This window comes from Triplophysa dalaica, chromosome 7 (assembly GCF_015846415.1).
Source record: "Triplophysa dalaica isolate WHDGS20190420 chromosome 7, ASM1584641v1, whole genome shotgun sequence".
In the NCBI taxonomy this organism is placed as follows: domain Eukaryota; kingdom Metazoa; phylum Chordata; class Actinopteri; order Cypriniformes; family Nemacheilidae; genus Triplophysa; species Triplophysa dalaica.
The window spans coordinates 19,107,601-19,132,956 of NC_079548.1; the positions used below are offsets into that span (position 1 = coordinate 19,107,601).

At 35.6% G+C, this 25,356-nt stretch overlaps 6 protein-coding genes across 6 annotated transcripts; 3 read left to right on the top strand and 3 right to left on the bottom strand.

Moving 5' to 3' along the window:
• Nucleotides 1-2,023: 2,023 nt before the first annotated feature.
• On the top strand, nucleotides 2,024-2,658 carry hbae3 (hemoglobin alpha embryonic-3). The gene is made up of 3 exons (XM_056752646.1): nucleotides 2,024-2,155; nucleotides 2,239-2,446; nucleotides 2,530-2,658. Exons 1-3 carry the CDS (start codon nucleotides 2,061-2,063, stop codon nucleotides 2,656-2,658), a joined length of 432 nt encoding a protein of 143 aa, XP_056608624.1. The 5' UTR covers nucleotides 2,024-2,060.
• A 5,672-nt stretch (nucleotides 2,659-8,330) lies between these two features.
• On the bottom strand, nucleotides 8,331-8,985 carry LOC130426063 (hemoglobin subunit beta-2-like). Its single transcript, XM_056752594.1, has 3 exons — nucleotides 8,862-8,985; nucleotides 8,553-8,775; nucleotides 8,331-8,459 (listed from the first exon to the last, which is right to left on the bottom strand). The coding sequence occupies exons 1-3, from the start codon at nucleotides 8,951-8,953 to the stop codon at nucleotides 8,331-8,333; spliced, it is 444 nt and encodes a 147-aa protein (XP_056608572.1). The 5' UTR covers nucleotides 8,954-8,985.
• Nucleotides 8,986-10,404: 1,419 nt separating this feature from the next.
• On the top strand, nucleotides 10,405-11,027 carry LOC130426088 (hemoglobin embryonic subunit alpha-like). The gene is made up of 3 exons (XM_056752632.1): nucleotides 10,405-10,513; nucleotides 10,605-10,812; nucleotides 10,899-11,027. Exons 1-3 carry the CDS (start codon nucleotides 10,419-10,421, stop codon nucleotides 11,025-11,027), a joined length of 432 nt encoding a protein of 143 aa, XP_056608610.1. The 5' UTR covers nucleotides 10,405-10,418.
• Nucleotides 11,028-13,088: 2,061 nt separating this feature from the next.
• Nucleotides 13,089-13,908, bottom strand: hbbe1.1 (hemoglobin beta embryonic-1.1). Its single transcript, XM_056752587.1, has 3 exons — nucleotides 13,722-13,908; nucleotides 13,413-13,635; nucleotides 13,089-13,319 (listed from the first exon to the last, which is right to left on the bottom strand). Exons 1-3 carry the CDS (start codon nucleotides 13,811-13,813, stop codon nucleotides 13,191-13,193), a joined length of 444 nt encoding a protein of 147 aa, XP_056608565.1. The 5' UTR covers nucleotides 13,814-13,908; the 3' UTR covers nucleotides 13,089-13,190.
• Nucleotides 13,909-18,401: 4,493 nt separating this feature from the next.
• Nucleotides 18,402-19,319, bottom strand: si:ch211-5k11.8 (Hemoglobin subunit alpha-like). Its single transcript, XM_056753717.1, has 3 exons — nucleotides 19,160-19,319; nucleotides 18,734-18,941; nucleotides 18,402-18,641 (listed from the first exon to the last, which is right to left on the bottom strand). The coding sequence occupies exons 1-3, from the start codon at nucleotides 19,252-19,254 to the stop codon at nucleotides 18,513-18,515; spliced, it is 432 nt and encodes a 143-aa protein (XP_056609695.1). The 5' UTR covers nucleotides 19,255-19,319; the 3' UTR covers nucleotides 18,402-18,512.
• A 1,307-nt stretch (nucleotides 19,320-20,626) lies between these two features.
• On the top strand, nucleotides 20,627-21,562 carry hbba1 (hemoglobin, beta adult 1). The gene is made up of 3 exons (XM_056753630.1): nucleotides 20,627-20,784; nucleotides 20,867-21,089; nucleotides 21,326-21,562. Exons 1-3 carry the CDS (start codon nucleotides 20,696-20,698, stop codon nucleotides 21,455-21,457), a joined length of 444 nt encoding a protein of 147 aa, XP_056609608.1. The 5' UTR covers nucleotides 20,627-20,695; the 3' UTR covers nucleotides 21,458-21,562.
• Nucleotides 21,563-25,356: the final 3,794 nt, after the last annotated feature.

A 25,356-nucleotide genomic window follows, 5' to 3' on the forward strand; every position in this document is an offset into this window, starting at 1 on the left:
AAATTTTCCCTTTCGTACGCCAGAGGGTGCAATAATATAACTATTGTGCACAGTTCGGCAAGACAAAATATAATAATACACTAATACATTGTAACTTTAGTTTGATGAGTAGACTTTATCACAAACAATTTTAACAATAGACTTGTGTGAAAAAGCTGTTGTGTCACTGGATACCATAGTTGCCAAACCGTAATTGCTCCGATCTATAACCACTCTGGAAGTTTTCCAGTTACTTTTTCCCAAGACACCAACAGCTGACATTGTTTAAAAGCATAATAAAATAACCTATTTGCTATCCTTTTTTATTAAAAATACATGTGTTCTCAGAAAAAAAAACATTCACAGCATGGTTCAGTTGATAGGAGTAGATCATAGATCTTGGCCAATTCTTTGAAATCAAGATCAGAGCAGTGGGTGTAACTCCTGCTGAACTTTATGATAAACTACGTTTCTGTTTCCATATGATAAAACTTGAAATCCAGCCATGCCCCTTCTCTAAGAGAAGCTAAAGAGTAGTTCTGTCAAAAAATAATGTCAGGGCTTTTATCAATCCACTACAGTCTGTAATTAAACCTCAATACTGTCAATGGGGTTTAAAATCACTGCATGCATTTTTATTTAAATAAGTGATTTTAGTGTTATCATTCTTAATATGTTCCCCTTTTATATGCTCTCAGCATGTTTAACAGTAAAGTTATACATGCGTCTGGTATTAAATTAAATACATGCAAATAATTTTCACATGCTAATATACCCTTTTTTACAGTTTACTTTATTTAGGTTGGTATTCTAGTTGGGTATACAAATAGGGCTTGTTGCCATACGACCTGCTATTTTTAAAGCAAAATCTCACAACACCTCACAAAACAGATACATTTTTTATTATTTCTATCTTGGACGAGCATTAAATGAAAACACCAAAAATGTTAAAGCACAGTTTTCCAGACAGCGATTAGATTAAACCTGGACTCATGTGTTTTTACAAACATGCCTTACACAAGAAGCATGTGTGCATTTTGAAACAAAACAATGGCACTGATCAATTTCATATATGTTAGTTCAAGCTGTTTTCTTTTTGGAAATGTATCTTAGTATAGGACTAGTCTTACTGTATGACCTGTAATGAAAACAACCCTTAAAAGTAATAAGATAAAGTACACTGAAATCTCTAACAAGTTAATTTATAGTATGCTTATTTGATGGACTTTATGATATGATAACACAATTATTGAAACAATTCAAGAATGACTCTTGGTCAAAATGCGAGCAAACTTAATTCTCCACAGAACTACAAGTGAAAATTATTTTGACCTGAATAGTGACTTCACAAAGAACTATTACTTACTGTATAACAACATCAATGATACTAAAATAAGTCAAACCCTCTGCAACCCTTTTAAACTACTATTTAAATGTCCCATCAATTCTTATTCTTTGACCAAACGTAAATAATCAAATTATTTTGGCACAAGGACTTATAGTTTTCCTTATTGCATTTTGAACGGATTGATTTTAACTTCATTACTTGAATTTTTATGTCTGCGGATTTTGTAGGTTAACAAGTTTAACAACTTTAAATGTATGGGTCTGAACCCACAATTTTAGATACTTGACTTTTAACTGACTTGACTTTTTAGTCTAAACAACATTTGAGCTTGCATTGTAATAGACTGATTTTCTTCTGATCAGATTACTATATTTGTACCAAGAGGTTTTCAGCATGTTCTAGTTTAATTAATGTTTTGTCAGCAAAACAATTTTAATCAAAACTGTGAAACAATTAAGTAGCTTGAAAGTATCGAAGACTTAAATAACTAACTGAGATAGATTTTTTTAAATAAATAAAAATAAATACAAAATATAAAGTAATTTTTTACACCTAAACTGGCTACTGCTTCTTGCTTATCAAGATATGATATGTCCTCCCCTTTTTCACAAAATAGAGGTGGGGTCAAGGCTTGCGTTCAAAACAGTGCCCTCCTCAGCTTTAAAAAGCCTTACCAAAAGCAAGAGAGAGGTTGAAGTTTTTTGGCAGCCTGTCTAGAGCTAACTGAATCACCATGAGTCTTACCGCAAAGGACAAAGCCATCGTGAAGGAATTCTTCGCCAAGGTTGCCCCCAAGGCTGAAGAGATTGGAAATGAGACTCTATCAAGGTAACACTTGTATTTGTATGTTGTTAAATTTATGATCATTCTTGCGACAACAATTTCATCTCTTCTGTTTGAAATCGTTGCAGGACTCTTTTCGTGTACCCTCAGACCAAGACCTACTTCTCCCACTGGGCTGATTTGAACCCCGGCTCACCCAATGTGAAGAAACATGGGCTGACTGTGGTGAATGGAGTCCTCAAGGCAGTTGAATTGATCGATGATCTCAAGGGAGGTCTGCTCACTCTGAGCGAGCTTCACGCATTCATGCTGCGCGTGGACCCTGCTAACTTCAAGGTTCGTCTCGTTTAAAGTTTTGTTCAAATAAAAAGATCTTGCTTTTGATGAATGCGTGTATTTACTGTGTGTCGCTTTTACAGATCATCAACCACAACCTGCTTGTGGCTCTCGCCATCACGTTTCCTGTTGACTTCACTCCTGATGTGCACGTGTCTGTGGATAAGTTCCTGGCTCAGGTCAGCCTGGCCCTGTCTGAGAAATACCGCTAATGCGACTGTGCATTCATCTCCTATGCGACACTGTATTCGCTTTGAAAAGGATGAAATAATAAAAGTGATTTTATGAAACCAACCATGTCTTTTCTGTGTCTGCACACAAAAAAAGAGTGCTTTTCATAGTTATTTAGGCTCTGTGTTAACATACTCTTGTCATGTTTATTAAAACTTTAGTGCTTTAAATGCTTCGATAAAACGCGTTAAATAAAAGCACATGAATATCAATCTTTATCTTAAACTTGGGAGGGAATTAATATATAATAAAACAGAACCTTAAAACTTTACAGAAACATCCAAGGTTATAAAAATACGTTTCAGAAGTCGTGTTCAAATTGTATCATGATCATCATTTTCAAATAGCGTCTTGCACATGCTATTTCTTGTGCTAAATATTCGTTGTTAACTTTTATTTTATTTTTTAACTGGTTGAAAAATGAATAACTATTTGTAAATGTTCTTTGTGAAATTATATTTTACACAGACAAAATGCACGTGTCTGGTAATCATTAGCTAGTAATAGGCTACATTTTGTATTATTTACTACATAATCGGGCACTGAAATATACGTTATCACAATACTGTATTTCAGTCGAGTATGCAACTTGGTCCTATTTTTTTGTGATCAGAAAGACATTTGAATGACATTCCAATACATACACGTAGTCTGAAAAGCTGAAATTGAATTAGATGAAATGTATTATTGAATTAATGTATGTATTATTAAATCAGACACTGATGCTTGGAGTAAGCAGTAAGAACACAGTTTTTCAGTCGAATCACGCTTCTGTTTTTTTAAGCATCTGAATGCGAGACCTCAAGATAGTGGTTTTTTTTTATTTTTAATGAAAACATATGTAATATGTTTTATTATTAATGTTAATATTCTAAAATGTTTAAAAATGTGAAGGAAGAATGAGTAAGTGACAAGAAGATATTGACAGTAATGGCTGCTATTATTTTAAATGCGATACTGTCTTTTAAGGGCAGGGACTACGACTGCAAGACACTTTGATGTCCGGAGTGAAGCAACAACAGTTTGGGCAGCCACGACATGTGAAGGATATTACATTAAAAAGATAATAGCCTACATGTTATCCTTTTAATATACAAAATAAAACATTTAAAGAATGATGCAGCTACAACCACATTATTATCACCGTATTTCAGTCGAGAATATTAGCTGTATTGAACATGAGTGAATGTTCTTCGTTTTTGAAGAAAGCTAATGCAGCTGCCCGAACAATTAATTGATGAATTTGTGTATGACGATGCTCTATAATTCGTTATAAAACACATCAGAGTTTCATTTCAAGCCTTGTACACTGAACTTAAGAAACATACTTCCGACTTTGTTTTTTAAATTACTTTAATTTATTTAAAACTTTTTGTGCAGGTCTACTTTTCCATAGGCTCTGTTTTAATGACGTCGCGTGACTTTGTAAAGTTATACCTTTTCTATAGGCGTGTTCCCCAACTAAACCTTTTGAGGGTACTTAAGGTAAAACTTAAGTGTGACGTTAGCAGGTGCTGTCCATGGGTGTGGTGCTGAATAAGTTTATATCGATGCCTCGAAAATTGTTCGCTCTACCTTTGAGAAACAATGTTTATTATAAAGAAACGCTTTAGAAATAGTAGAAATTGCATTTACCAGGGCTCACTGAAACAGAAAAGAAAGAAATATGTGTGTTTGAGGATGTGTGTGTGTGTGTGTGTGTGTGTCTGTGTGTGTGTGTGTGTGTGTTGTATGTATTTCTAATTTGGCAAGTGTTCGACTCCCGAACCCTCACGGCAATACGTTTTCTGCGTTAATAGCTTCATGGTTGTTTGGCTTCGCTTGTTTTTGAAAGGGTAATTTATATTCTCATAGTTTGACATATGTTAATGTTCTCCACGATCTGTGTTGATTCACATTATTATTATTCACAGTATCGGTGGCTTGACGGTTTGTTAGTAAGTGAACACAAACACGCGACATCGAGGTCTTTCTCAGCCCATATTCATCCACAAACACCTCAACTCCCCACGGCATGAAAACGAAGAGCCGCCATGCAGCAGCTGATTTTCGGGGCTGAGGGGGAAGTTGGGCCAACAAGATGCAAGAGCTGCAGAATTTGCTCCCGTGGCAGGCGAAATTTGTGTAGAAATTTTTCTTCTGACATGGCAGCCAGGGCACTAAAATGTTCTCTGATGAAAATGTGCAAAAACACTATCTAGCTCCGCAGACATCGCTGTTTTTGATGTAAGACAACTTTTCGCTGTCTCGCTTGCATAGTTTGATCAAACTCCCCACAACATTCATTCCTTTATATAGACTACGCATTTCATGTCAAATTGTTTCCCAGCTGATGATGTGAGATGGTGGTCTAGTGGGTTTAACCACTGAACTGGTAAATCAAAGGTTGCTGGTTCAATCCCAGCATCCACCACCAGTGTGTCCTTGAGCAAGACACTTTACTCCATGTTGCTCCAGGGGGATTGTCCCTGTAATAAGTGCACTGTAAGTCGCTTTGGATAAAAGCGTCTGCCAAATGACTTAATTATTATATTAATTATGTGCCTTGGGATAATAGGCTGTAATTAAAAGCACTAACAAGCATCAGTGTGTGAAAATTTTATTCATGAAAACACTTCTATAGCCTTCACTGAATGTATTAAAACCGAGTATTTTATTTGTAAAATTAAAACTAAGTTAAAATAAAAATGTAAAAAAATATTTTCAAATTGTTGCGGCCCACACCTTACTCCCCATACCACCTCATCTGGCCCAGATACCGTATAGAATGATGGCACTTGGGCCGCAGAAAAATTTGCTATCTGTGTATAGGGCATAACCGTTTAAAGAAACCTAAACGCTTTATAGAGCAAATAAGCGTTGTAAGGCATGCCGTTCTTCTTAGCCTACGTTGCATGATGCTGAGTTAAAGTTAAACAAACTTCAAAAAGTGAATACTACTTAATTTTATAGAGAAACGACTAAGAAATTGTAACAATTGCATGTTAAGACATTTAATGTAAAACGGTTGGAGTAGCCTGCCTTATCTGAACAGGGACAAGACCTCTTTAGATAAGCACTTGCAAAGATAATGCACCAATTTCCCCAGCAAGGCGCGGCAGCAACTACATAATGTTTAAGTGAATTGGTGATGCAATCAATAATTCATATCAGGCTACATAATACAGAAAGAGAAAGTAGTCCTATATGTTTAATTAAAGTATTTGTGTATTTTATTAATGTTTCATTATAACTCCAAATGCCGTCTGTAAAAGTCTTCCTAACCCCTTAAACCGTACCTAAACGAAAGCAAAAAGTTTCATGAGAATATTATTTTTGTCAGGCTTTTCTTTAAATTCACTCATATTCATAAAGGGGAGAATGGTGCATTAATGGCAATCGACCCAATTTGATAAGTAAACTGTCGAGGATTGACTTGGATCGGTCTTTTGCATGTCGGCGGTATAAAATACCAACTCCATCAAGTTCAAGTTCAAGTTCAAGTTCCTCTCTGCTTTGTCTCTGGCTCTGTCCGAAAGGTATCGACAGTGTATTCACTTCAGACACTTCAGACATGTGCCAGCATGAATAATTCTTTCTACGATACAATACAAATTGTCAACTCTTAACTTGACTACATTTATTTTTTACGGATTTCTCCATAATATTTCAAAACCTCACATGGGTGTCCGTGAAAAGCAACTGGTTTTCATAAACAAAAAAGTAGACGCGTAAATGTCGCAACGGTTTTAGCCATTATAAATTCATAGCCAATAAACATAAAAGGTCGTTTTCTATAGCTACGTGTGTTATAATGTTGTTAAAAATGATGCTATTTTTAACATGCTATCGTTTGCTAGATCTACCGAAAACATTCAATTTAGCTAGCCTTGGCCTGCCTTATTTTATTACTGCACTGTATAACGTGATTCTGTTTCGTAGTAGATTTCATAAAATGAATTGACTAAACTCAACTTCTTGTTTTTTAAAACCAAAATTCAAGTTAAACTAATAGAAATATCTCGGAATTCTAAATGCACAAATAATTGAGTGATATCAAATTAATTGTATCATGTTCAACCCACTTGTATAAACGATCTTTAATTAATTAATTTGTAGTGGAACTACATAACTAAAATGAGCAGTGGAAAAGTGCTATTTTATGTGCTTTAGAATGAAATGAAGGACTTGATAGTGTTTATTTTTCGGTAGTCTTTAAGATTTAGAACATTTTCTGCTTGTATTTCTGAGTTTCGTGATTGCTCTTAGGTTGTGGGAAAGCTCATACTATGTGATTTTATCACAGTGAACGGTAATGCTGCTAATGTCAGTATTGAGTCAACGCTCAGCTTACTTGTATATCATACATGTTATAAACAATAATACTTGTAAACTGCAGTTGAAAAAGATCAAGAAGTCAACTTCAATGCTCCAATTATTTCTTCTTGATTTTTTAAAGTTTTTCATGTGACGTGCTTAAATAATTTAGGTAGTTTTACTTGATTTGTTCGTGGAATATTGCGTTAAAATATGCTTTAAAGTACTTTAAAATATTTATGTGTATACAGTTACCTCAATTTTTTAAGTAAATATCCTTGTCATTTTTATCAGTGTGGAAAAACGGTATTTCGGAACGAATTGTAGTTCGACCAGATTAATTTGGTCCAATCAAATGCATTTTATAAGAAACAAGTTGTTCTTTATTTAGAAGTAGCCGAAATCGAATTTATTTATTATATCGAGTTAGAAGGGGATTTTACTTAAATAAGGTTACAACGTTTATTTTAAGTAACCCACATCCTATATCAAGCTGTTACTACATTGTGCTCCCTTTAGGACTTAAACGAACTAAAGTGAAGGTATAACTGATAATATATTAGCTTTCACATAAAATTACAGGATTATTTGATTAGCGTTTTGTTTTAGTATTTCTGTTTTGAATGTAAAAATGTATAATTGTGGCTTTTAGAGGTCGTAACATAATCATAATGACATAAAAATATGAAAACAAAGTTTGCAAGGATAACAAATCTGTTTTTAACTCTTACATAGTAGTTTAAAATCTAAATGTGTTGACTTTTTAAACTAATCAAATCAATATTATTATTAGTTTGAGTCAATTCACTTCATTAAGGATATTCTTTTCTTGACTGTTTAAAGTCTTCAGGGATGTATTAGTTTTATTTTCATAAATGCTAACATTCAAGAGACCAACAGTGCATTCGAGATGTATATTTTTTTTATGCTATGTGTATTACCTTGAATTAAATACAGGCGGAATAAGTAATTCTACCAATTTAACACTTTTTAAATGAGTCGTACGACCATCTCCCAACACCATATTCATTCGAGCATGTGAAATAACACCTGACTTATCAACTTTTAAGTTGTTAAGAGTATTTTTCCTTGATAACATTTTGAGCCCATGTGAGAAGCCTATTGAATTGTGGTGTAGTAAACTGGTACCATATGTCAGGTAACACCAATGAGATGAAACAGTTTTTAGCTTCATTTGTTTTTTGCTTTTAAATTTGTCTGCAAGGATAGCCATAAAAACAACACAGGATGGACTGCATATTGAATAATTACATGTTTATTTGCTTTGCAGAAGAACAAACAATTTTGTTGAAAAATCATATAATTATTTTTCCATCAGTCAAAGCATGTTTGGTCTCTAGTGGTACTGTCTTCCAAGAGAGGAGACCACAACAGCGAGGAACTTCTGTAAAGCTGCCTGGACATCAGGTGTGAATGCAGCTCCCTGTTGTGCGGCAACAACGACGGTCATGCAGTCAGCCAAAAGCTGTGGAAGAACACAACAGAACATAATGCGAATAATAATTATTGAAAATGATAAAAAATAAAGGTTGAATTTTAAAAGTGTATGTTAAATTACCCTGAAGTTATCAGGATCGACGTGGAGTTTCTCGGAGTGCAGAACACTTAGTTCGGCATAGGTAGCTTTGATGTTGTCCATGTTCTTCACAGCTCTGTCCAGCCCGTGGATGACAACCTTGCCGTGAGCAGCAACCTTCGGGTTTCCCATGATGGCGGCGGCGTTGTACAGGTTTCCAAAGTTGCCAAAGTACCGCTGGGTCCAGGGGTAGACGATAAGACATCTACAAGACAAAAGCACTTTATTAGACAACATACTTATTAGCCCGTTGTGCAGCATGGAGTTTGTCTAAGTGTCTGGATTTGTTACCTTGCAAGGGATTGTTGACCCACAGTGTCGTAGTCCATCTTGGAGAAGAGGTCCTGGATGGTGGCGCGCTCGAACTCTGTCCACTCAACCATGTTTACGCTTTGGAGTTTCAGACAAGTGCCTTGATAACAAGTTTAGAAGACCTGTGAACAGTGAGCTTTCAGTGAGGATCTTTTAAACGCGTATCACCACCACACCCCTTGGCAGGCAATTGGGTGACAGGATTGTGGGCTGGCTCACTCCTGCGATACAATATATCCTTATCAACATGTTTAATGTCGGGGGAAAAAGTGTAACATTCATGTTCATTTAAATAACAAAGTATAGTCCTAAACATTATTTCACATTTCTTAAGTTGACGAAATGTTGCCTTAGAATTTAACTGAAATAAGTTCGATGTACTGATGTTATTACTATAAAATTATTATTATTATAAGCTCGCAATGTGCTTAAAGGTAATAATACTTGTTCCTTTGCTACTTTGATGATGTTTTAAAAAGCCTGCAACGTTTATGATTTTATTAAGGAAATCGTGTGCTAACACTGACAAAGGATGATATTGTGATGCTGTGTAGCCATTTGAAATATATATTTGAAGGCTAAGCGTTTGGATATTTTTGAAACAACATCCTTAACTCTTTTAACAATTAAACAACATAATGTTTAGGTGATTACCACTTCATGTTATTCATTAAATTCATTCACATTTATAAAATGAAAAATTTTGGTAGTCAACCAAAAAGTGATAAGAGGAATTTGAGGTTTCCAGACATGACAACCGCTCCGTGCTTCCTCACGGGAGCAGAACCGGGGCTCAGGTCCTTCCAGGGAGAGAAATAGGTCTTGGTGAATGCATTTTCAAAAAAAAGAAAAAATACTTTTTTTAAATGAAAACCCCAAAGAATATTGTATAAACATTTAGTTGACATGAATGAATTAAATTTGGGTAATATTAATTGAGGACAATCCTGGAGACAACGTTGGGAAACCAATCCTCTATGTAATTTCTAAATAATTTACGTTGTAGTAAAACAAATGACACCAAAGCAGAGAGAAATTTAACTAAGTTTAACTTCATACAAATGTAGGATCAAACATTGCTTACATCACAATTTATGTTAAAACAACATCGATTAAATCATAAGAATTACGTACAAACAATTGCTTATTGCTGTGTCAGTATCAGACCTTCGCATACTTGCTGTCTATACATTAACAAAACGAAAAATAAAACGTGTTGTTTTTCCAAGCTTGATACGTGTAGCTTTGAAATATATTTTAAGGCTGAACGTGCGGGTATTGTTGCAACAACATCTTTTACAACAACTCTTTTAACAATTAAACAACAGAATGTTTAGGTGAGAACCGCTTTATGTTATTCATTAAGTTCATTACAATTTATAAAATAGAACATTTTGGTAGTCGGCCAAAATCTGATAAGAAAACTTTGAGGTTTCGAGGAGGGGCTTGAATTTGTCTTCTGTGTTTCAGCGGTATAAAAAGCCAACTCCCTTGCTGTCAGCTCACAGAGATTTGCCGCAAAGTCATCCTTCCACAATGAGCCTCACTGCCAAAGACAAAGCTGCCGTCAAAGCCCTTTGGGCCAAGGTCTCAGGAAAAGCTGATGACATTGGTAACAATGCTCTTTCCAGGTAAGGTGATTCAAAATGGCTCTCATTTAAAGTTGTGAAGCAGACACAGTTCGTGTCATGACATTTACCTTAACTATCCATGTTTCTTCAGGATGTTGGTGGTCTATCCTCAGACCAAGACCTATTTCTCTCACTGGAAGGACCTGAGCCCCGGCTCAGCTGCCGTGAGGAAGCACGGAGCTGTTGTCATGGCTGGTGTTGGTGAAGCTGTTGCGAAAATCGATGACCTTACCAATGGACTCTTGACCCTCAGTGAGCTTCATGCTTTCAAGCTTCGGGTCGATCCTGCCAACTTCAAGGCAAGTGCAAGGAAATGTACCTTTAATTTTCATCTTACTATTGATGTTGTTTTCATGTAATGTTTTTATTTCTTGCTTTCCAACAGATTTTGAATCACAACATTCTCGTGGTGCTGGCTATCTTGTTCCCCGATGATTTCACCCCAGAGGCTCACGTGGCAATGGACAAGTTCCTCTCTGCTTTGGCTCTGGCTCTGGCCGAAAAGTACCGATAAGCACTTGATAGTGTGCTCGCTTGATAGTGTGCTCGCTTTCTACGATACAATAAAAGATTGTATGCTCTAAACTTGACTGAATGTCTTCATTTCAAGCTGTCAATAAATTGTTTCAAAGTCAAATACCTAGATATTGCTAAAGCATTAGAAATTGCAGACGCATATGATATTTTAGTAAATTGGGGAAAGTTTCAAGTGTGGCATTAAAAAGAATAATAAATGTGAAAAGTTAAATGAAAAGAGTACTATGTCTAAAAAATGGCAAAGCACATGCTAAAAACGCAATGTTTTTTTTAAAGCTCACTACACAAATCCTAAAACATTCACCTTCCAAAAAAAATGTCTTTTGCAAAACCAAAACGTTGTTAAAAAACTACGAGTTTAGTAACGCTACGTACACAACGATCAAATGATTGGTCATATACCACAATAAAATATACAGCTTGCTACACAGATATAAAAAAATATAAGACACTGTTCTTCTGTCTTATGCATGTTCAGTTGCCTTCATATGAGTGTGTCATTTGTATATGTATGTGAATAAATATTCTATAGCATATGGGAAATTATTTAATTTAGAAAACATTGTGTTTTAATTTTGTTTGACTTTAGGACAAACAGTAATAGATAACACAAAAACATAAAAAAAACTAATGAAAATGAGAAAACAATATTGTTGGCCTATATCCTGTCGTCCTCTCCCAACCCTCTTTAGGATTTAACTGTTTTTATTTTAATTACTTAGACATGACTTAAGTGATACTTGACGCCAACTTAGATAAAACTATTCAGTCATCTACAACTCATTTCATGAACAAACTTGCAAAAACTTCAAGAACAATATTAACAAGTGTTTGTAAAAGTCTGTAGGCTATTCTGTTCTCTATATTAGAAACATCATTACAAACTAACATCTCTTGTGTTTCTTCGGAAACATACTGACGTTGAAAATTCAATATCATTTACAGACACAAAGTTCTCAAGTGTGAAATGTTTTCATGTGTGAAATTTGTTCACTTAAGACTGCCTGTAACTTTCATCCTAAAGTAACGAACACAAAAAGATTGAAAATACAATGTCTAGAATAAAAATATTTGTATACATTGTATATAAGATAGTAGTGTTTTAAATTTGTCACATCTGTGTGTATTTGATGTCTGTGTGTAGAGTTACTAAAAAACAACCTTTTAGATTTGTCGTTTTTTTATGAATCGTTTCTCTCTTATTTGTGTGTTTAGATAATTTATTTATATTTGTTTATCCTCAAAAAAAATGTAACAATCATTTAAACATTTAGTTGACATGAAATAATTAAATAATGGTTATGTTAATCGAGGACATGTAATAATTTTTTTTTAAAAATCGATCCTGAGAACAACGGTGGGAAACCAATCCGAATTATTCTTAAATAATTAAAAGTTGTCGTAAAACAAATTAAACTTTAGAGAGAAATTCAACTTAGTTTACCTTTATCAAACTGAACCACTATGCAGTTCAATAACATGTTCAAGAGTCACGTTTTTATGTCAGTATTATGGACGTGAAACCAACAAAAATGTGTTGAATCAAACTACATTACTTATTACATTGTAAAATGAATAACCATTTTTGAGTGTGGTCATATAACCACAATTAATGTTAAAACAACATCGATTAATCATAAAAATTACGTTCAAACTATAGCCGGTTGCTGTGTATTGTTATTCCAGCTACTTGACACCTCAAAACAATTTCATAATTGAAAGAAGAATTAAGTCTGATTAAAAAAATTGCTAATAAAAAATCATTCGTTTAACCTGGGGGGTGAAATGTTTGTTTGAATGCAATTGAACGCATCCCACCTCAAATTTTGAGTGAAAATTACCAGAAATAAATATACGACGTGTTCAGTATTGCAACCGCACATATAGAGAGTATTGCATCAAATAACTACAAGTAAACGTCTTCAATAAGAAACAACAACATATGTGCTTTTACTTTTGTGCTTACCAATATTTGAGTTGGCACCAATATTAATATAAATAGGTCTAAATAAATATAAAGAACACAGGATGCACTGAATATTGAATACTGAAACATTTATTTGCTTTAACATAGAAGAACACATTATTTTGTCGAAACATCAGTTGGCTCTTTGTTCATCAGTCAAAGCATGTTTGGTCTCTAGTGGTACTGTCTTCCAAGAGAGGAGACCACAACAGCGAGGAACTTCTGTAAAGCGGCCTGGACATCAGGTGTGAATGCAGCTCCCTGTTGTGCGGCAACAACGACGGTCATGCAGTCAGCCAAAAGCTGTGGAAGAACACAACAGAACATAATGCGAATAATAATTATTGAAAATGATGAAAAATAAAGGTTGAATTTTAAAAGTGCATGTCAAATTACCCTGAAGTTGTCAGGATCGACGTGGAGTTTCTCGGAGTGCAGAACACTTAGTTCGGCATAGGTTGCTTTGATGTTGTCCATGTTCTTCACAGCTCTGTCCAGCCCGTGGATGACAACCTTGCCGTGAGCAGCAACCTTCGGGTTTCCCATGATGGCGGCGGCGTTGTACAGGTTTCCAAAGTTGCCAAAGTACCGCTGGGTCCAGGGGTAGACGATAAGACATCTACAAGACAAAAGCACTTTATTAGAGAACATACTTATTAGCCCGTTGTGCAGCATGGAGTTTGTCTAAGTGTCTGGATTTGCTACCTTGCAAGGGATTGTTGACCCACAGTGTCGTAGTCCATCTTGGAGAAAAGGTCCTGGATGGTGGCGCGCTCGAACTCTGTCCACTCAACCATGTTTACGCTTTGGAGTTTCAGACAAGTGCCTTGATAACAAGTTTAGAAGACCTGTGAACAGTGAGCTTTCAGTGAGGATCTTTTAAACGCGTATCACCACCACACCCCTTGGCAGGCAATTGGGTGACAGGATTGTGGGCTGGCTCACTCCTGTGCGATCCAAGTTGTCAGTTGACTTGAACTGTTGCATTAGTTACCATCTAAACATAAACTTATCTAAACAAACTTATCTAAAAAGAGCTACACATGTTTGATCAACAGTAAACAATATGAAATTTAAAAATGATACATTCTGTTTGTGACTCAATTTAAGAATAACAACGTTTATTTAAATGACAAACATTATTTTATTAGCCTAAATTATTATTTAAAGACCCGTTTACCTACAGGGAAATCCAAACACGATGGATTTGATTTGGTATTCTATGTAACAATAATATATGAAGCTTTGAAATAATGGGCATTATGAAAATCGCTTGATAAATTAATCAGACTTGACTTGGAATTACAGTTTCGTAAATAAAAAAGTAGAAACTGAATAATTGTTCATCGCAAATGCAAGAGACCTTACAAACAATTATACACAATAATTAAACAAATACAAGTATGAACTCCCTTCTTTTACCCTTAATCCTTGTAAACCTACAGGCATATACTGTTTGTTCAGTACAACAAGTCCTGTACATTGACTTAAGTATAACTGGTTATCAGGAGGCTGTTTTTTAAGTTCAAAATCGCCAAACAACACCAATCAAAACATTTCACAATATAAAACCTGCAAAGGCTTTCTTCTGCTACCAGAATACAAGTCTCCCAGTGCCCCCTGCTGTCTGTGTTTCATCCTTTGACTTACAAAACACGTCTGTATCAAAAAAGACTTTAACAAGCAGAGGGCGCTCTTTTATTTCGCAAGGCAGATGACACGGTCTTATTTTAACCAGCAGAGTGCGCACTCTCATATAAATCAGCACATAAAGACTGTTTTGCAGGGTGTTGTGTTCTTCAGAACCATTGATATCCAGATTGTGATGCATGGTATTAGTATGCTCTAAATGGAGGAGGTGTGCACTCTGTAACTACAACAAAACGTGAAGAGGTTGCTGTACTTTCGAGACTATATCGAGGCAATATATTAAATAAGACATTTACATATATTGGAACCAAGCGCTTACATTTTTCAGTACCTGAAAAGCAGCATTTCTCATGGATAATTTAATATGTTGTTATATGGTAATATTTTATTTTATTTAATACTAAATCAGCTATGAAATTGACAGTTAATACAAAGGGAAATATAGTTTCTAAGGTAAGGGTTTGCCCCAATGGACGTTCATCTCTGGATGATACTTCTCTCCACTTAGAATGAGAATCGACTATGATTAGAAACATCCACCCAATGAACGGACCCGCATGCCATCTGCACACGTCTGCAGGGCTTCATTGGCCACTCCCAGGGATGAAGTGGTGCACCCACAGGAGCATTTCTCTGTTCTTGACATATTTTGCAGCATTTTACCTTAGTGTCAGCGTCCAGTCTTGGCCAACACAAGTAACTCCTGGCCAGGCCTTTCTTCCTCTGGGTGAGACTGATGCAGCGGTTCCATCAAAAACAGAATGACCTCACTCCCCGCAGCACACATCCACCTTGTACACTCAGCTCCTATTGTCTTTTTTTGTAAGGTGCAAAGTCAACTTTTAGTAGATACTCACAAAGTCTAGGGAGGACAGGATCCGTCGTATTCCAGTGCTTGATGTGCTATGATGTTGTACTTGAGCTCACCTCTCTATCTAACATGAAGATGTGTTCCTGCTTGTCTGTTTCCTTGTGATTCTCTGGAATAGGAAATTGGCTGAGAGCATCCGCATTTCCATTGTCTTTCCCTACTCTATAAGCAATCACATACTCGTAAGCAACTAGCAGCAAATCTTCATTATTTGTTATTATGTGTAGTAACCGTAACATTTAAGCGGATAACAGTGTGAGAGTATAAGCCACGTTGTAGTTAGCTTTAAATGCTAACTTAATTTACGTGCTCGTCTACTGAAACACCAGTGTTTCTTTTTGGCCTTAAACGATTCAAGAGTGTAAACATGATTCATGTGGAACATTTTATAATTCGTCATGAAATCCAAAAATATCGACGACTCTTTAAATCGACATGGTTTGGATGCTTTGTAACGTAGCAGAAGATTATAAATGTACTTTGGCCTCAAACCATTCAGTTCTTTACAAAATGGAAATCAAAATTTGAAAAACACGACATGAGTGCCAGAATTGCAGAAAAGACTTGAGCTGTCTTAAATGAAAATAACATGCTCCGAAATATCTTGTCACTGCCATTGTTTTGTCTCATGATGAGCACCAGAAGTGTTTTTCTAATGCATTTAATTATAAAAGCGACTTAAATATACTCATTTATTTCAGGCCTAGTCCTGGCTCAAGCTAAGCCTTGCCTTTGAAACCGGGCCTTGTTTTATTGCAACTTACTGTACCAGCATACTCTTAACAAAGCACAACAACAGATAAACAAAATAGAACACTTACAGCATATTGTGCATACGACAAATGATGTACAGTGAACAATGACTTTGTCATAATTATTGTTTATTGTAAAGTAAAGATTATGATGTCAAAAACAGAGTTTGACCTAATGAACGCAATAGGACGGCATTTCAAACAAGTACCAGGGAGAGCAGGGTGGTGGTTATTTAAGTAATCTTAACATAGAAACATAAATTAAAAAACATTTTACACAACTTGTTCGATATCTTTTTATTGTAATATTTGTTTATTGCATTTAAATTTTCATTTATAAATGTATTATGTTTTGTCATTTACCATTTTCTTTAATGTGTTTTATTCTTCATTTTTTTAAACTTTATAATTTTGTATCATCTTAACATGTCTAAGTTGTTAAATTGATCTTTAACTTAGTAAAAGCTTAATATCTTGATGACCAGTCTATTCTTCGGCTTTATACTGTACATGTAGTCGTCTAATAGCTGTCTAATTGATGACTAGACTATTTTTGGTCTATGGTTAGACATATATTCGATTTTCACTGACAGCCCAAATTTTGCTTGTTTTAGCCTAGACGTCCGGGCTATGTTTGGACGGCTATTAGACGTCTTTTACATGCAAAATAGCTTGCTGGGGCCTACACGATGGAATATCATACAAATTATTTTGGTATTGGAAGTAAGCAAACAATTTTGTGACCCAAAGACGTGAAATAGCTCTCCAGACACAGCCCTGACAAGTCCTAAACAAGGCAAAATTTGGGCTGTCTGTGAAAATCTAATAGACGTCTGACGAAGAATAGATTAGTCCTCAATTGGACAGGTATTGAAGGACTAGTGTTCAGCAGAACTAAATAGCTGTCTTATTGGGTTACAGGTTTGGTACAATCTGAGGGTGAGCAAATGTTCACAGAATTTTCATTTTTGAATGAAGTATCCCTTTAAATCTAAATATAACACTTATTGTAGGCGCATTGTAACTTTCTAAGGTGATTTGTAGAAGTAGGTAGTTGTTAAATGTCACCACGTATGGTACCATAAGGTGCCAAAAGTTTATGTGTTGTATACCTGTAGGCACAAAAAGGAATTTTAGCAAAGATTTCTGGGGCATCATGTCATAATAGAAAAAATATAATATATTTTTTGTTGAACACAAAATGAGACATTTGGAATAATTTTGGAAAACAAACTGTTCTGGGGCACCTTTGACTATTTTAATTTTCCATTCTATGTTGGGCAATGGTGCCCCAGACATCTCAGTTGCTAACATTTTTCTAAATACATTTCGTTCTGTTCAACAGAACAAAGAAATGTATCCACGTTTGGAACAACTAAAGGTTGAGTAATTCATTACTGAATGTTCAATTTGGCTGAACCTATCCCTTTAAGCATACCACTCCAGCGATTTTTTTCTGACAGTGTTTGTTGCTGGTTTTTTATTCTTGAAATATACTTTTAGCTGAACAAATACTCTTTGTGAAAATGATCACAGTGCACAAAGGTCAGGTTCAGTTCCATGCTGTCTAAGTACAGGCCAAATGAAAAGTTTGGCTCCAAAATGAGAAATCAGCACCTCATATGTGGAGCTCTGTCTCGCATGTGCTTATACGAAAATAGGAAGAAATAGGCCTATTCAGTGAAAGCTTCAAAAATTGATTAAAATAAAAGTTAAATCTTTTATCCAAAAATTTTAATAAAGATCATTCATTTATGCGGAACCATTAAATTCGTTTGTGTAGAAATATAGCCCATAACTGTCTATAGCATCACACAACTTTGGTGTTTAATGTTCCAGTTAATGCAAGAATATTATTTTGTACTAAATCAACTTGAAAAAAAATGCCTCATTCTCAAAATGTAAAGACATTGTGTACAATGCAATGTTACAAAGGTGCTGTATTTTCCCATATACTGAGAAAGGGTTTTGTGTTTTACAAAGGTTAGTTGGGTCATGGGTATACCTTTAATTGAATGACACAGTGAAGAATGGCTTTTTAATCATTCCTATTTATTCATTTACAAGCAAACACTCGATTAGGTATGAATAAAATAAAACACAAATGAATCATCCAGTTCTGTACTTTTTATTAAGACATTTTATTCAGGCATCAGGCACAAGTTGGTGAGAGATAATGTGCTATAAAGTGTCGCCTGTTGATAAGAACTCCCCATTGGACGTTTAGCGGTATTTCTCAGCAAGAGCCAGGGCCAAATTCTGGAAAAACTTGTCAACTGACACGTGAACCTCTGGGGAGAAGTCTCCAGGGAAGAGCATGCCAATGACCACTATGATGTTGTGTGCAAGGATCTAAAAACCACAGGAGATAGAAACATGATTTGCATGTCAATGAAGAGGTTTTATTTTGCAGTGATCATATGAAGTGATTGTGTTGCACCTACCTTGAAGTTGGCTGGATCAATACGCAGCTTGAATGCATGCAGTTCGCTGAGAGCTGCCAGACCTCCAACCAGATCGTCAATCTTTGTCACGGCATCATTGACCGCATTCATGATTGTCTTGCCGTGCTTCTTCACAGGAGCAGAGCCAGGGCTCAGATCAGCCCAGTGAGCGAAGTAGGTCTTGGTCTGGGGGTATACGGTGAGCATTCTGATGAAAACAAATAAACAGAAAATAAGTAAGCCTGCATTCACACATATGAATCACAGAAAAATTAAAAAACACAGCAGTTTAAAGTATACAATTAAATTACATTATACTTATCAAAAAGTCACCATATAACCATATGATTTCTGATAGCATTGTTGGTATATAGATTTTCCTAGATAAGTAATTTCAACCATACGAAGACAATTGGTCAGTATTACCTGCCGAGAGCTTCAGCACCGATTTCATCGGTCCGGGAGCCGATCTTGCCCCAGAGGGCCTTTACGACAGCCTTGTCCTTGTCACTGAGACTCATCGCTGCGTTTTCTTTTTCTCAAGTTTCTCAAGTTAGAATTTAGAAAAAGATTTTGTCGTACAGAGTAATTTGTCCCACTTTTTATATAAAACTAGAGAAGGACACACCCAGGTAATCTTTACAAACCACACCTCTTAACACATTACTGTTGATGTCCAAACCCAACTTGGCAAACGTTCCAATTTCGTGCTTCTTGTTTAATTAAGATAAGAAAAATATTCTCATTCTAAATACTTGGCTGGCCAAGTATATTTTGGTTGGGCGTTTTTACAACGATCCGTTTTTATAAAGAAATGACTAACATGCATTCTGGATGATGACAATAATAATTTGTATTTTTAACATTTTGAATGTGAAAGTTGTATTTAAAAATGTAAGGTTGAAAGATAAGCAACAACATAACCTAAAAAGCAACAAATGCTATTCTTAATAAATTTATAAATGTGCAACTACCCAAAAAAATCTAAATTACATTACAAATCATTAATTGGATTAATTGATTGAAAGAATGCATTATTTAAAACCGATAATAAAATTAAGTTATATATAATAATCTAGTAGAGTATAGTCTTCTTGTTTTAGTTTATTTTGGATTGGATTACATCTTTGAACCTTTAATGACATGTTGTGCTTTAGACAGAGATGAATGGAATAAACCATTTTCATAATTCTGGAAAGGCATGAAATATTAACACATGGGATATTTGTGACCCTGGATCACACAACTTAAGTAGCACGGGAACATGTTAAGTAAAAGACAAACATACATTGTATGGTTCAAAATTATCAATTTTTATTTTATGCCAAACGTCATTAGGATATTAAGTAAAGAACACGTTCCATGAAGATATTTTGAAAATGTCCTTAAATATATAAAAACTTTTTTTTAGAGAGTGGATGGCCTTCCTCAGTGCCCCTCATTAATAACCTCAAAGGCAATTTCTTCCATATTTTCATTTTTTGCACTCTCAGATTCCTGAGTTTTAAACGGATGAATCTCAGCCAGATATTGTCAATTCGTACAACTCAAACATCAATAGCAATCGTATTTATTCAGCTTTCAGTTTATGGTTCAATTTCGAAAAATTGAACCATACGATTGGTTTTGTTCTCCAGGGTCACATTTAATTGCATCAGAGGGAAAAGTATTTGCATGATGATTTGTTTAATAGAATCTGGAGAAAATGGTCTGATCAAAACATAAAGTAAAAATTCCAAACGCTTAAAAACAACTTTAACTATTTTCGCAATCTCATCAGCAGTTCCAGACATGTGCGCATCATTAAAAGATATCAAAGAATTCATCCAATAAGACTTCGTATTTTATAATGGGCGGAGACATCATTTTTTAATAAATTGTGCTCCGATTTCCTAATTATTTACAAGTGATTCCTGCTGGACTGCTTTAAACAAGTACCTGTGGAAATCCGAAAGTGTCAACATGGTTGAGTGGTCAGATGCTGAGCGCAGTAACATCGCTCTTGTGTGGGGAAAACTCGGTGATGATGCCGGACCCGTGGCCCTGGCCAGGTACTGCTCCATCAGAAAGGCTTTTATGATATCAAATGCGCGGTTTAATTGTTTCCGTTGTTAATGATTCTTTGCATTTCAGGTGTGTGATCGTCTATCCCTGGACTCAGAGATATTTCTCCACCTTCGGCAACCTGTCAAGCCCTGCTGCAATCATGGGTAACCCCAAGGTGGCAGCTCACGGTAGAACCGTGATGGGGGGTCTGGAGAGAGCCATAAAGAACATGGACAACATCAAGGCCACCTATGCCCCGCTGAGCGTGATGCACTCTGAGAGACTGCATGTGGATCCAGACAATTTTAAGGTAAACTGTGTCATACTCGTAGTCGACGATGTTAAGATAATGTCAGCGCAAGATAATCTACAAATTTAGTGGTATCCATGGCAGTTTGCGTTGTACTATTATGTATATATATATATATATATATATTATTGACGTATTTAAGAATTTAAGATAATGACCAGTGGTGTCTACGACAGTTAGAGTTGTGGTATACATTTCATCTTAGAAAATCAACTAATAGTTTTGTATTTTTGCAGCTTCTCAGCGATTGCATCACCGTTTTCGCGGCCATGAAGCTCGGACCCCAAGTTTTCAATGCTGATGTCCAAGAAGCCTGGCAGAAGTTTCTCTCTGTGTGCGTGTCCGCCCTGTGCAGACAGTACCACTAGAGTGTCATCCCAAATGATGCACTGCAGAAGATCGCACGGAGCAGATACATCATAAGGATCGAAATCTTTTAAAACAATCAAACAAATAAAACAATGTTAAAAGCATTTCAATGTTGTTGTTATTTTTATTACAAAATACAAGGAAGATGACAAATGGATAGTTTCTTTTTTGATAGTTTCGGTTGCTGATTATATGATTGAGCCGCGTTCGAACCAGTTGTCAATTGAAACGCACATGTGAAAGCAATAGTCTATTACTCTTCTGCGTATTCAGTGAAGTTCAAGAACAATGCTTTGAGGAATAATTGCGTTTATATCAATTAATTTCTACCAAATATTTATCATGTGTTCTGAAACCTTGTCATGCCGCTGTTATATATTCGCTGCAAGTAAACAGATTCCTGGGGTTTATTGCTTTTTCACACTAATACTTTTTTGAGGCATGTTGCTCTCAGGTTTCGTTATCACATACAATTAGTAAATACATTAACATCATTATTATCACATTCATATGATCATTATGCATATCTCAACACGTGTAACAGCTCAAAAATTATGAAAGGGGGCTTTCATTCCCCAGTCGTCATCAGATCTTTCTTTACACACTGTATCCACAGGCAAAATTAGCTGTTAAAATATTATATATAAAAGGGCGGACTGGCCATCTGGCAGACCGGGCATGCTCCCGGTGGGTCAACGTATTTATTGGGGCGAAACATCTCATATATTTTTTAAATCATAAAGCATTTGCGGCGTATGACTTTCTGGGGGGCAATGGATTCGTCAAAGAAAGATCCACTATAGACCCCTGAGACACGTAATCAGCAGCCCATTGGCTATTTTTCAAATGACATTTGGCCAGCCTAAACCCCGCTCTTCGTGAGCTTGTAGCTTTGCATGTGCTGCGAGCTTCAAAACAGTTGAACGATCATGGAGATGATATTAAGAGAAAAAATATATTTTTTTCCCTCCAGGCAGACGCTGTAAAATGTGTTGAAATAACACAGATATTTGCAGCAGCCGGACCTTCATTAGCTCATGGCTTGGCTCAGTGGCTGCCGCTGAGGCTGATGATGGTCGTGGGCATAAAAGCACAGACATTAGATTGGGAGAGGGAGAGATGAGTGAGAAATTGTGTATAATTTATTGAATATTGTGCACATTTACATTACAAAACATTTAACTCCTTAGGGATACAAGCAGGCCTACATGTATTTACATTTAGTCATTTAGCAGACGTTTTTGTCGGTGTGTCGTATGCTCTATTCGGTTGATTAAAGATAACTCTTACAGCAGGATTCTGGATAATCTGCAGAGGTTTGGTTGTGCAATCTGGAAGTCCACCTAGTAGCGCATTGTAGTAGTCCAGTCTGGACAGGACAAGAGCGTGTACTAGGACTTGCGTAGCATGCTCTGATAGGAAGGGTCTGCTTTTCCTAATATTGTAGAGGATGAATCTACAGGACCAGACAGTTCTGGCAACTTGATCTGTGAAGTAAAGCTGATCATCGATCACCACTCTCAGGTTTCTTGCCTTTATGGAAGATGTGATGGTTGATTAGCCCAGTTGAAGGGAGAGGCTGTGATGAGTCTTTATGTCGACCGGGATTACGAGAAATTCTGTTTTTGTAAAGTTCAGCTGCAGGTGATGGCCATTCATCCAGAGCGAGATGTCGGCTAGGCAAGCTGAGATGTATGATGAAACAGTCGGATCGTCTGGCCAAAAAGACAGGTAGTTGTGTATCATCCGCAATGCAGTGATAGAAAAAGCCATGTTTAAGAATGACAGAGCCTAGGGATGTCATGTAAACAGAGAATAGCAACGGACCAATCACTGATTACATGATTACCAATGATTATGTGAACAAGGACACATTGATGGTTTACAGTCAAGGTGTTCAGGCAGTCATGCTGTTCACATAACACACATTGCCTAGAAGGCCATACGTGAATAAATTGAAGGCCCTGATAATTTATATACATAATTTTACCTGTAGTGACATACACCTCACCACCTGACATACTCTTATATGTTAATGTTTATGTTCGAATGATTTGAGTTTGTTTGTTCCTGCTAAACATAATGCACAATGCGATGAGTCCTAACTAGTTTATAGAAAAGTTGACCCAGAAATTATTCTCCAAACGGAATGTGTCATAATAAAACAACATTAACAATATGATCACTTGCACATCATTAATTAATCATTACTTCGCAGCACAATCATTGATTCTGTACTAAACAAACGGACAGCAACACATAAGTAAGTGCATTTTAAGGAAAAGGTGAACTTGCCGATATTAAATAATAAGTAGCCCACAGCTTCCTCCCTTTCTTTCAATTGTATAGATTTACCCTTTTCAAAAGAATGGTGTGACGGAGAGGGATAATGTTTCATTTTATTGGGTCGCCAGCAAAGTTTCTCCATGTTTGGTAAATTCATTCCTTCAGTGCTGGGTTTCCCGAAAACATCTTAACAGGATAAGAAGTAGGCCTACATGCAAAATTGTAGTAGATCTACGAGTGCTGTCTGAAGTAATTGTAAACGCCTAGAAAGTCAGAGGTCACCGACACTAGCTAAAATTGCATCTAAACCTAACATATTCCTATTGTGTGACTTGATTACAGTAAAATCATGCTTTTATTCATCTTAATTGGTTTTTTTATTACATTTTTATAAAATAAACTTAACTGAAAGATTCCTTAAATGCCAAAGAATAATTTTGTTTGTTCTCATAAGAACAATATGTTGTTCTTATGATAAATACTTTATAGCTTATGTATCAATTGAACAGTGGTAAAACATGGGTAAAATTAACATTTTGTCAGCACCCATAAAATGTGTAAGAAAGAAAATACACTGGCCCTACTGTAAACTTATTTTGAATTGTCAGAGAAATTGAATAGCTATTAACTAAGCCATAGCTATCCACTTTTGAAACACTTAAATAAGTCAAACTTCCGCGTAGGGCCTTGAGTGCTTAAAGACAAAAAAAACATATATTTTTGGTCATTTTAACTTTTCTTTTCACTGTGTACAAAAGGCAATGCAACATTGAATGAGTACATGTGGAAATAAGTATTTTCAATATTATATTAAAATATATTTTGTGTTGAGCAGAAGAAATAAATTCATTGTTAATAAATTATGTATGTTTTTAAGGTGTATTCCTGTTTAATTTAATTGATTTGATAGTGAATAATATCTCAAATAACACCTGTCACAATACTTGGATTAATATAATCAATAGACATGCCTAGTTTTCTGAAGCCACTGTACACCCTATGAGAAAGATAATTGAATTAACTAGAGAAAACCTACTACCTCAAAACGTTAAATTGATTAAATCGTTAACTGTTTAGTTGAGTATACAAAATGCGAAAAACAGTTAAACTCAAAATGATTAATTGGAATAAACTTATTTTAATTACTATAATATATAATTTTAGGGTAAATTAATTTACTGAACCCGGTTGCTAAAAAAATGGGATGCTGTATAAAAACATAATGCAATGATGTCCAGATATCTTAATCCCATACATTATTTACCATTAAATAGTACATCAAATATATTACATTTGTGACAGGGAAAATCTGCAATTAAGGAGAAAATGTGGTAATTTTGAGTTTAGAAGGCATCAATATTTTGGGTTGATTACTGTGTAGCATCTCCTCTTCAACAGTCTGTATAAGTCGGGAAACTGAAGAGACCAATTGTCTGAGATTTGGAAGAAGAATGTCACCCCTTTTGTGTCTGATATGGATTCTAGCGGCTCAACAGTTCTGGGTGTTCTTGCTTGTTTCATGATGGACCAAACATTTTAAATTGATGTAAGGTCTTGAATGCAAGTGGTCCAGTTTAGCCCCTGGACTCTTCTATTGTCTTGCTGAAATATG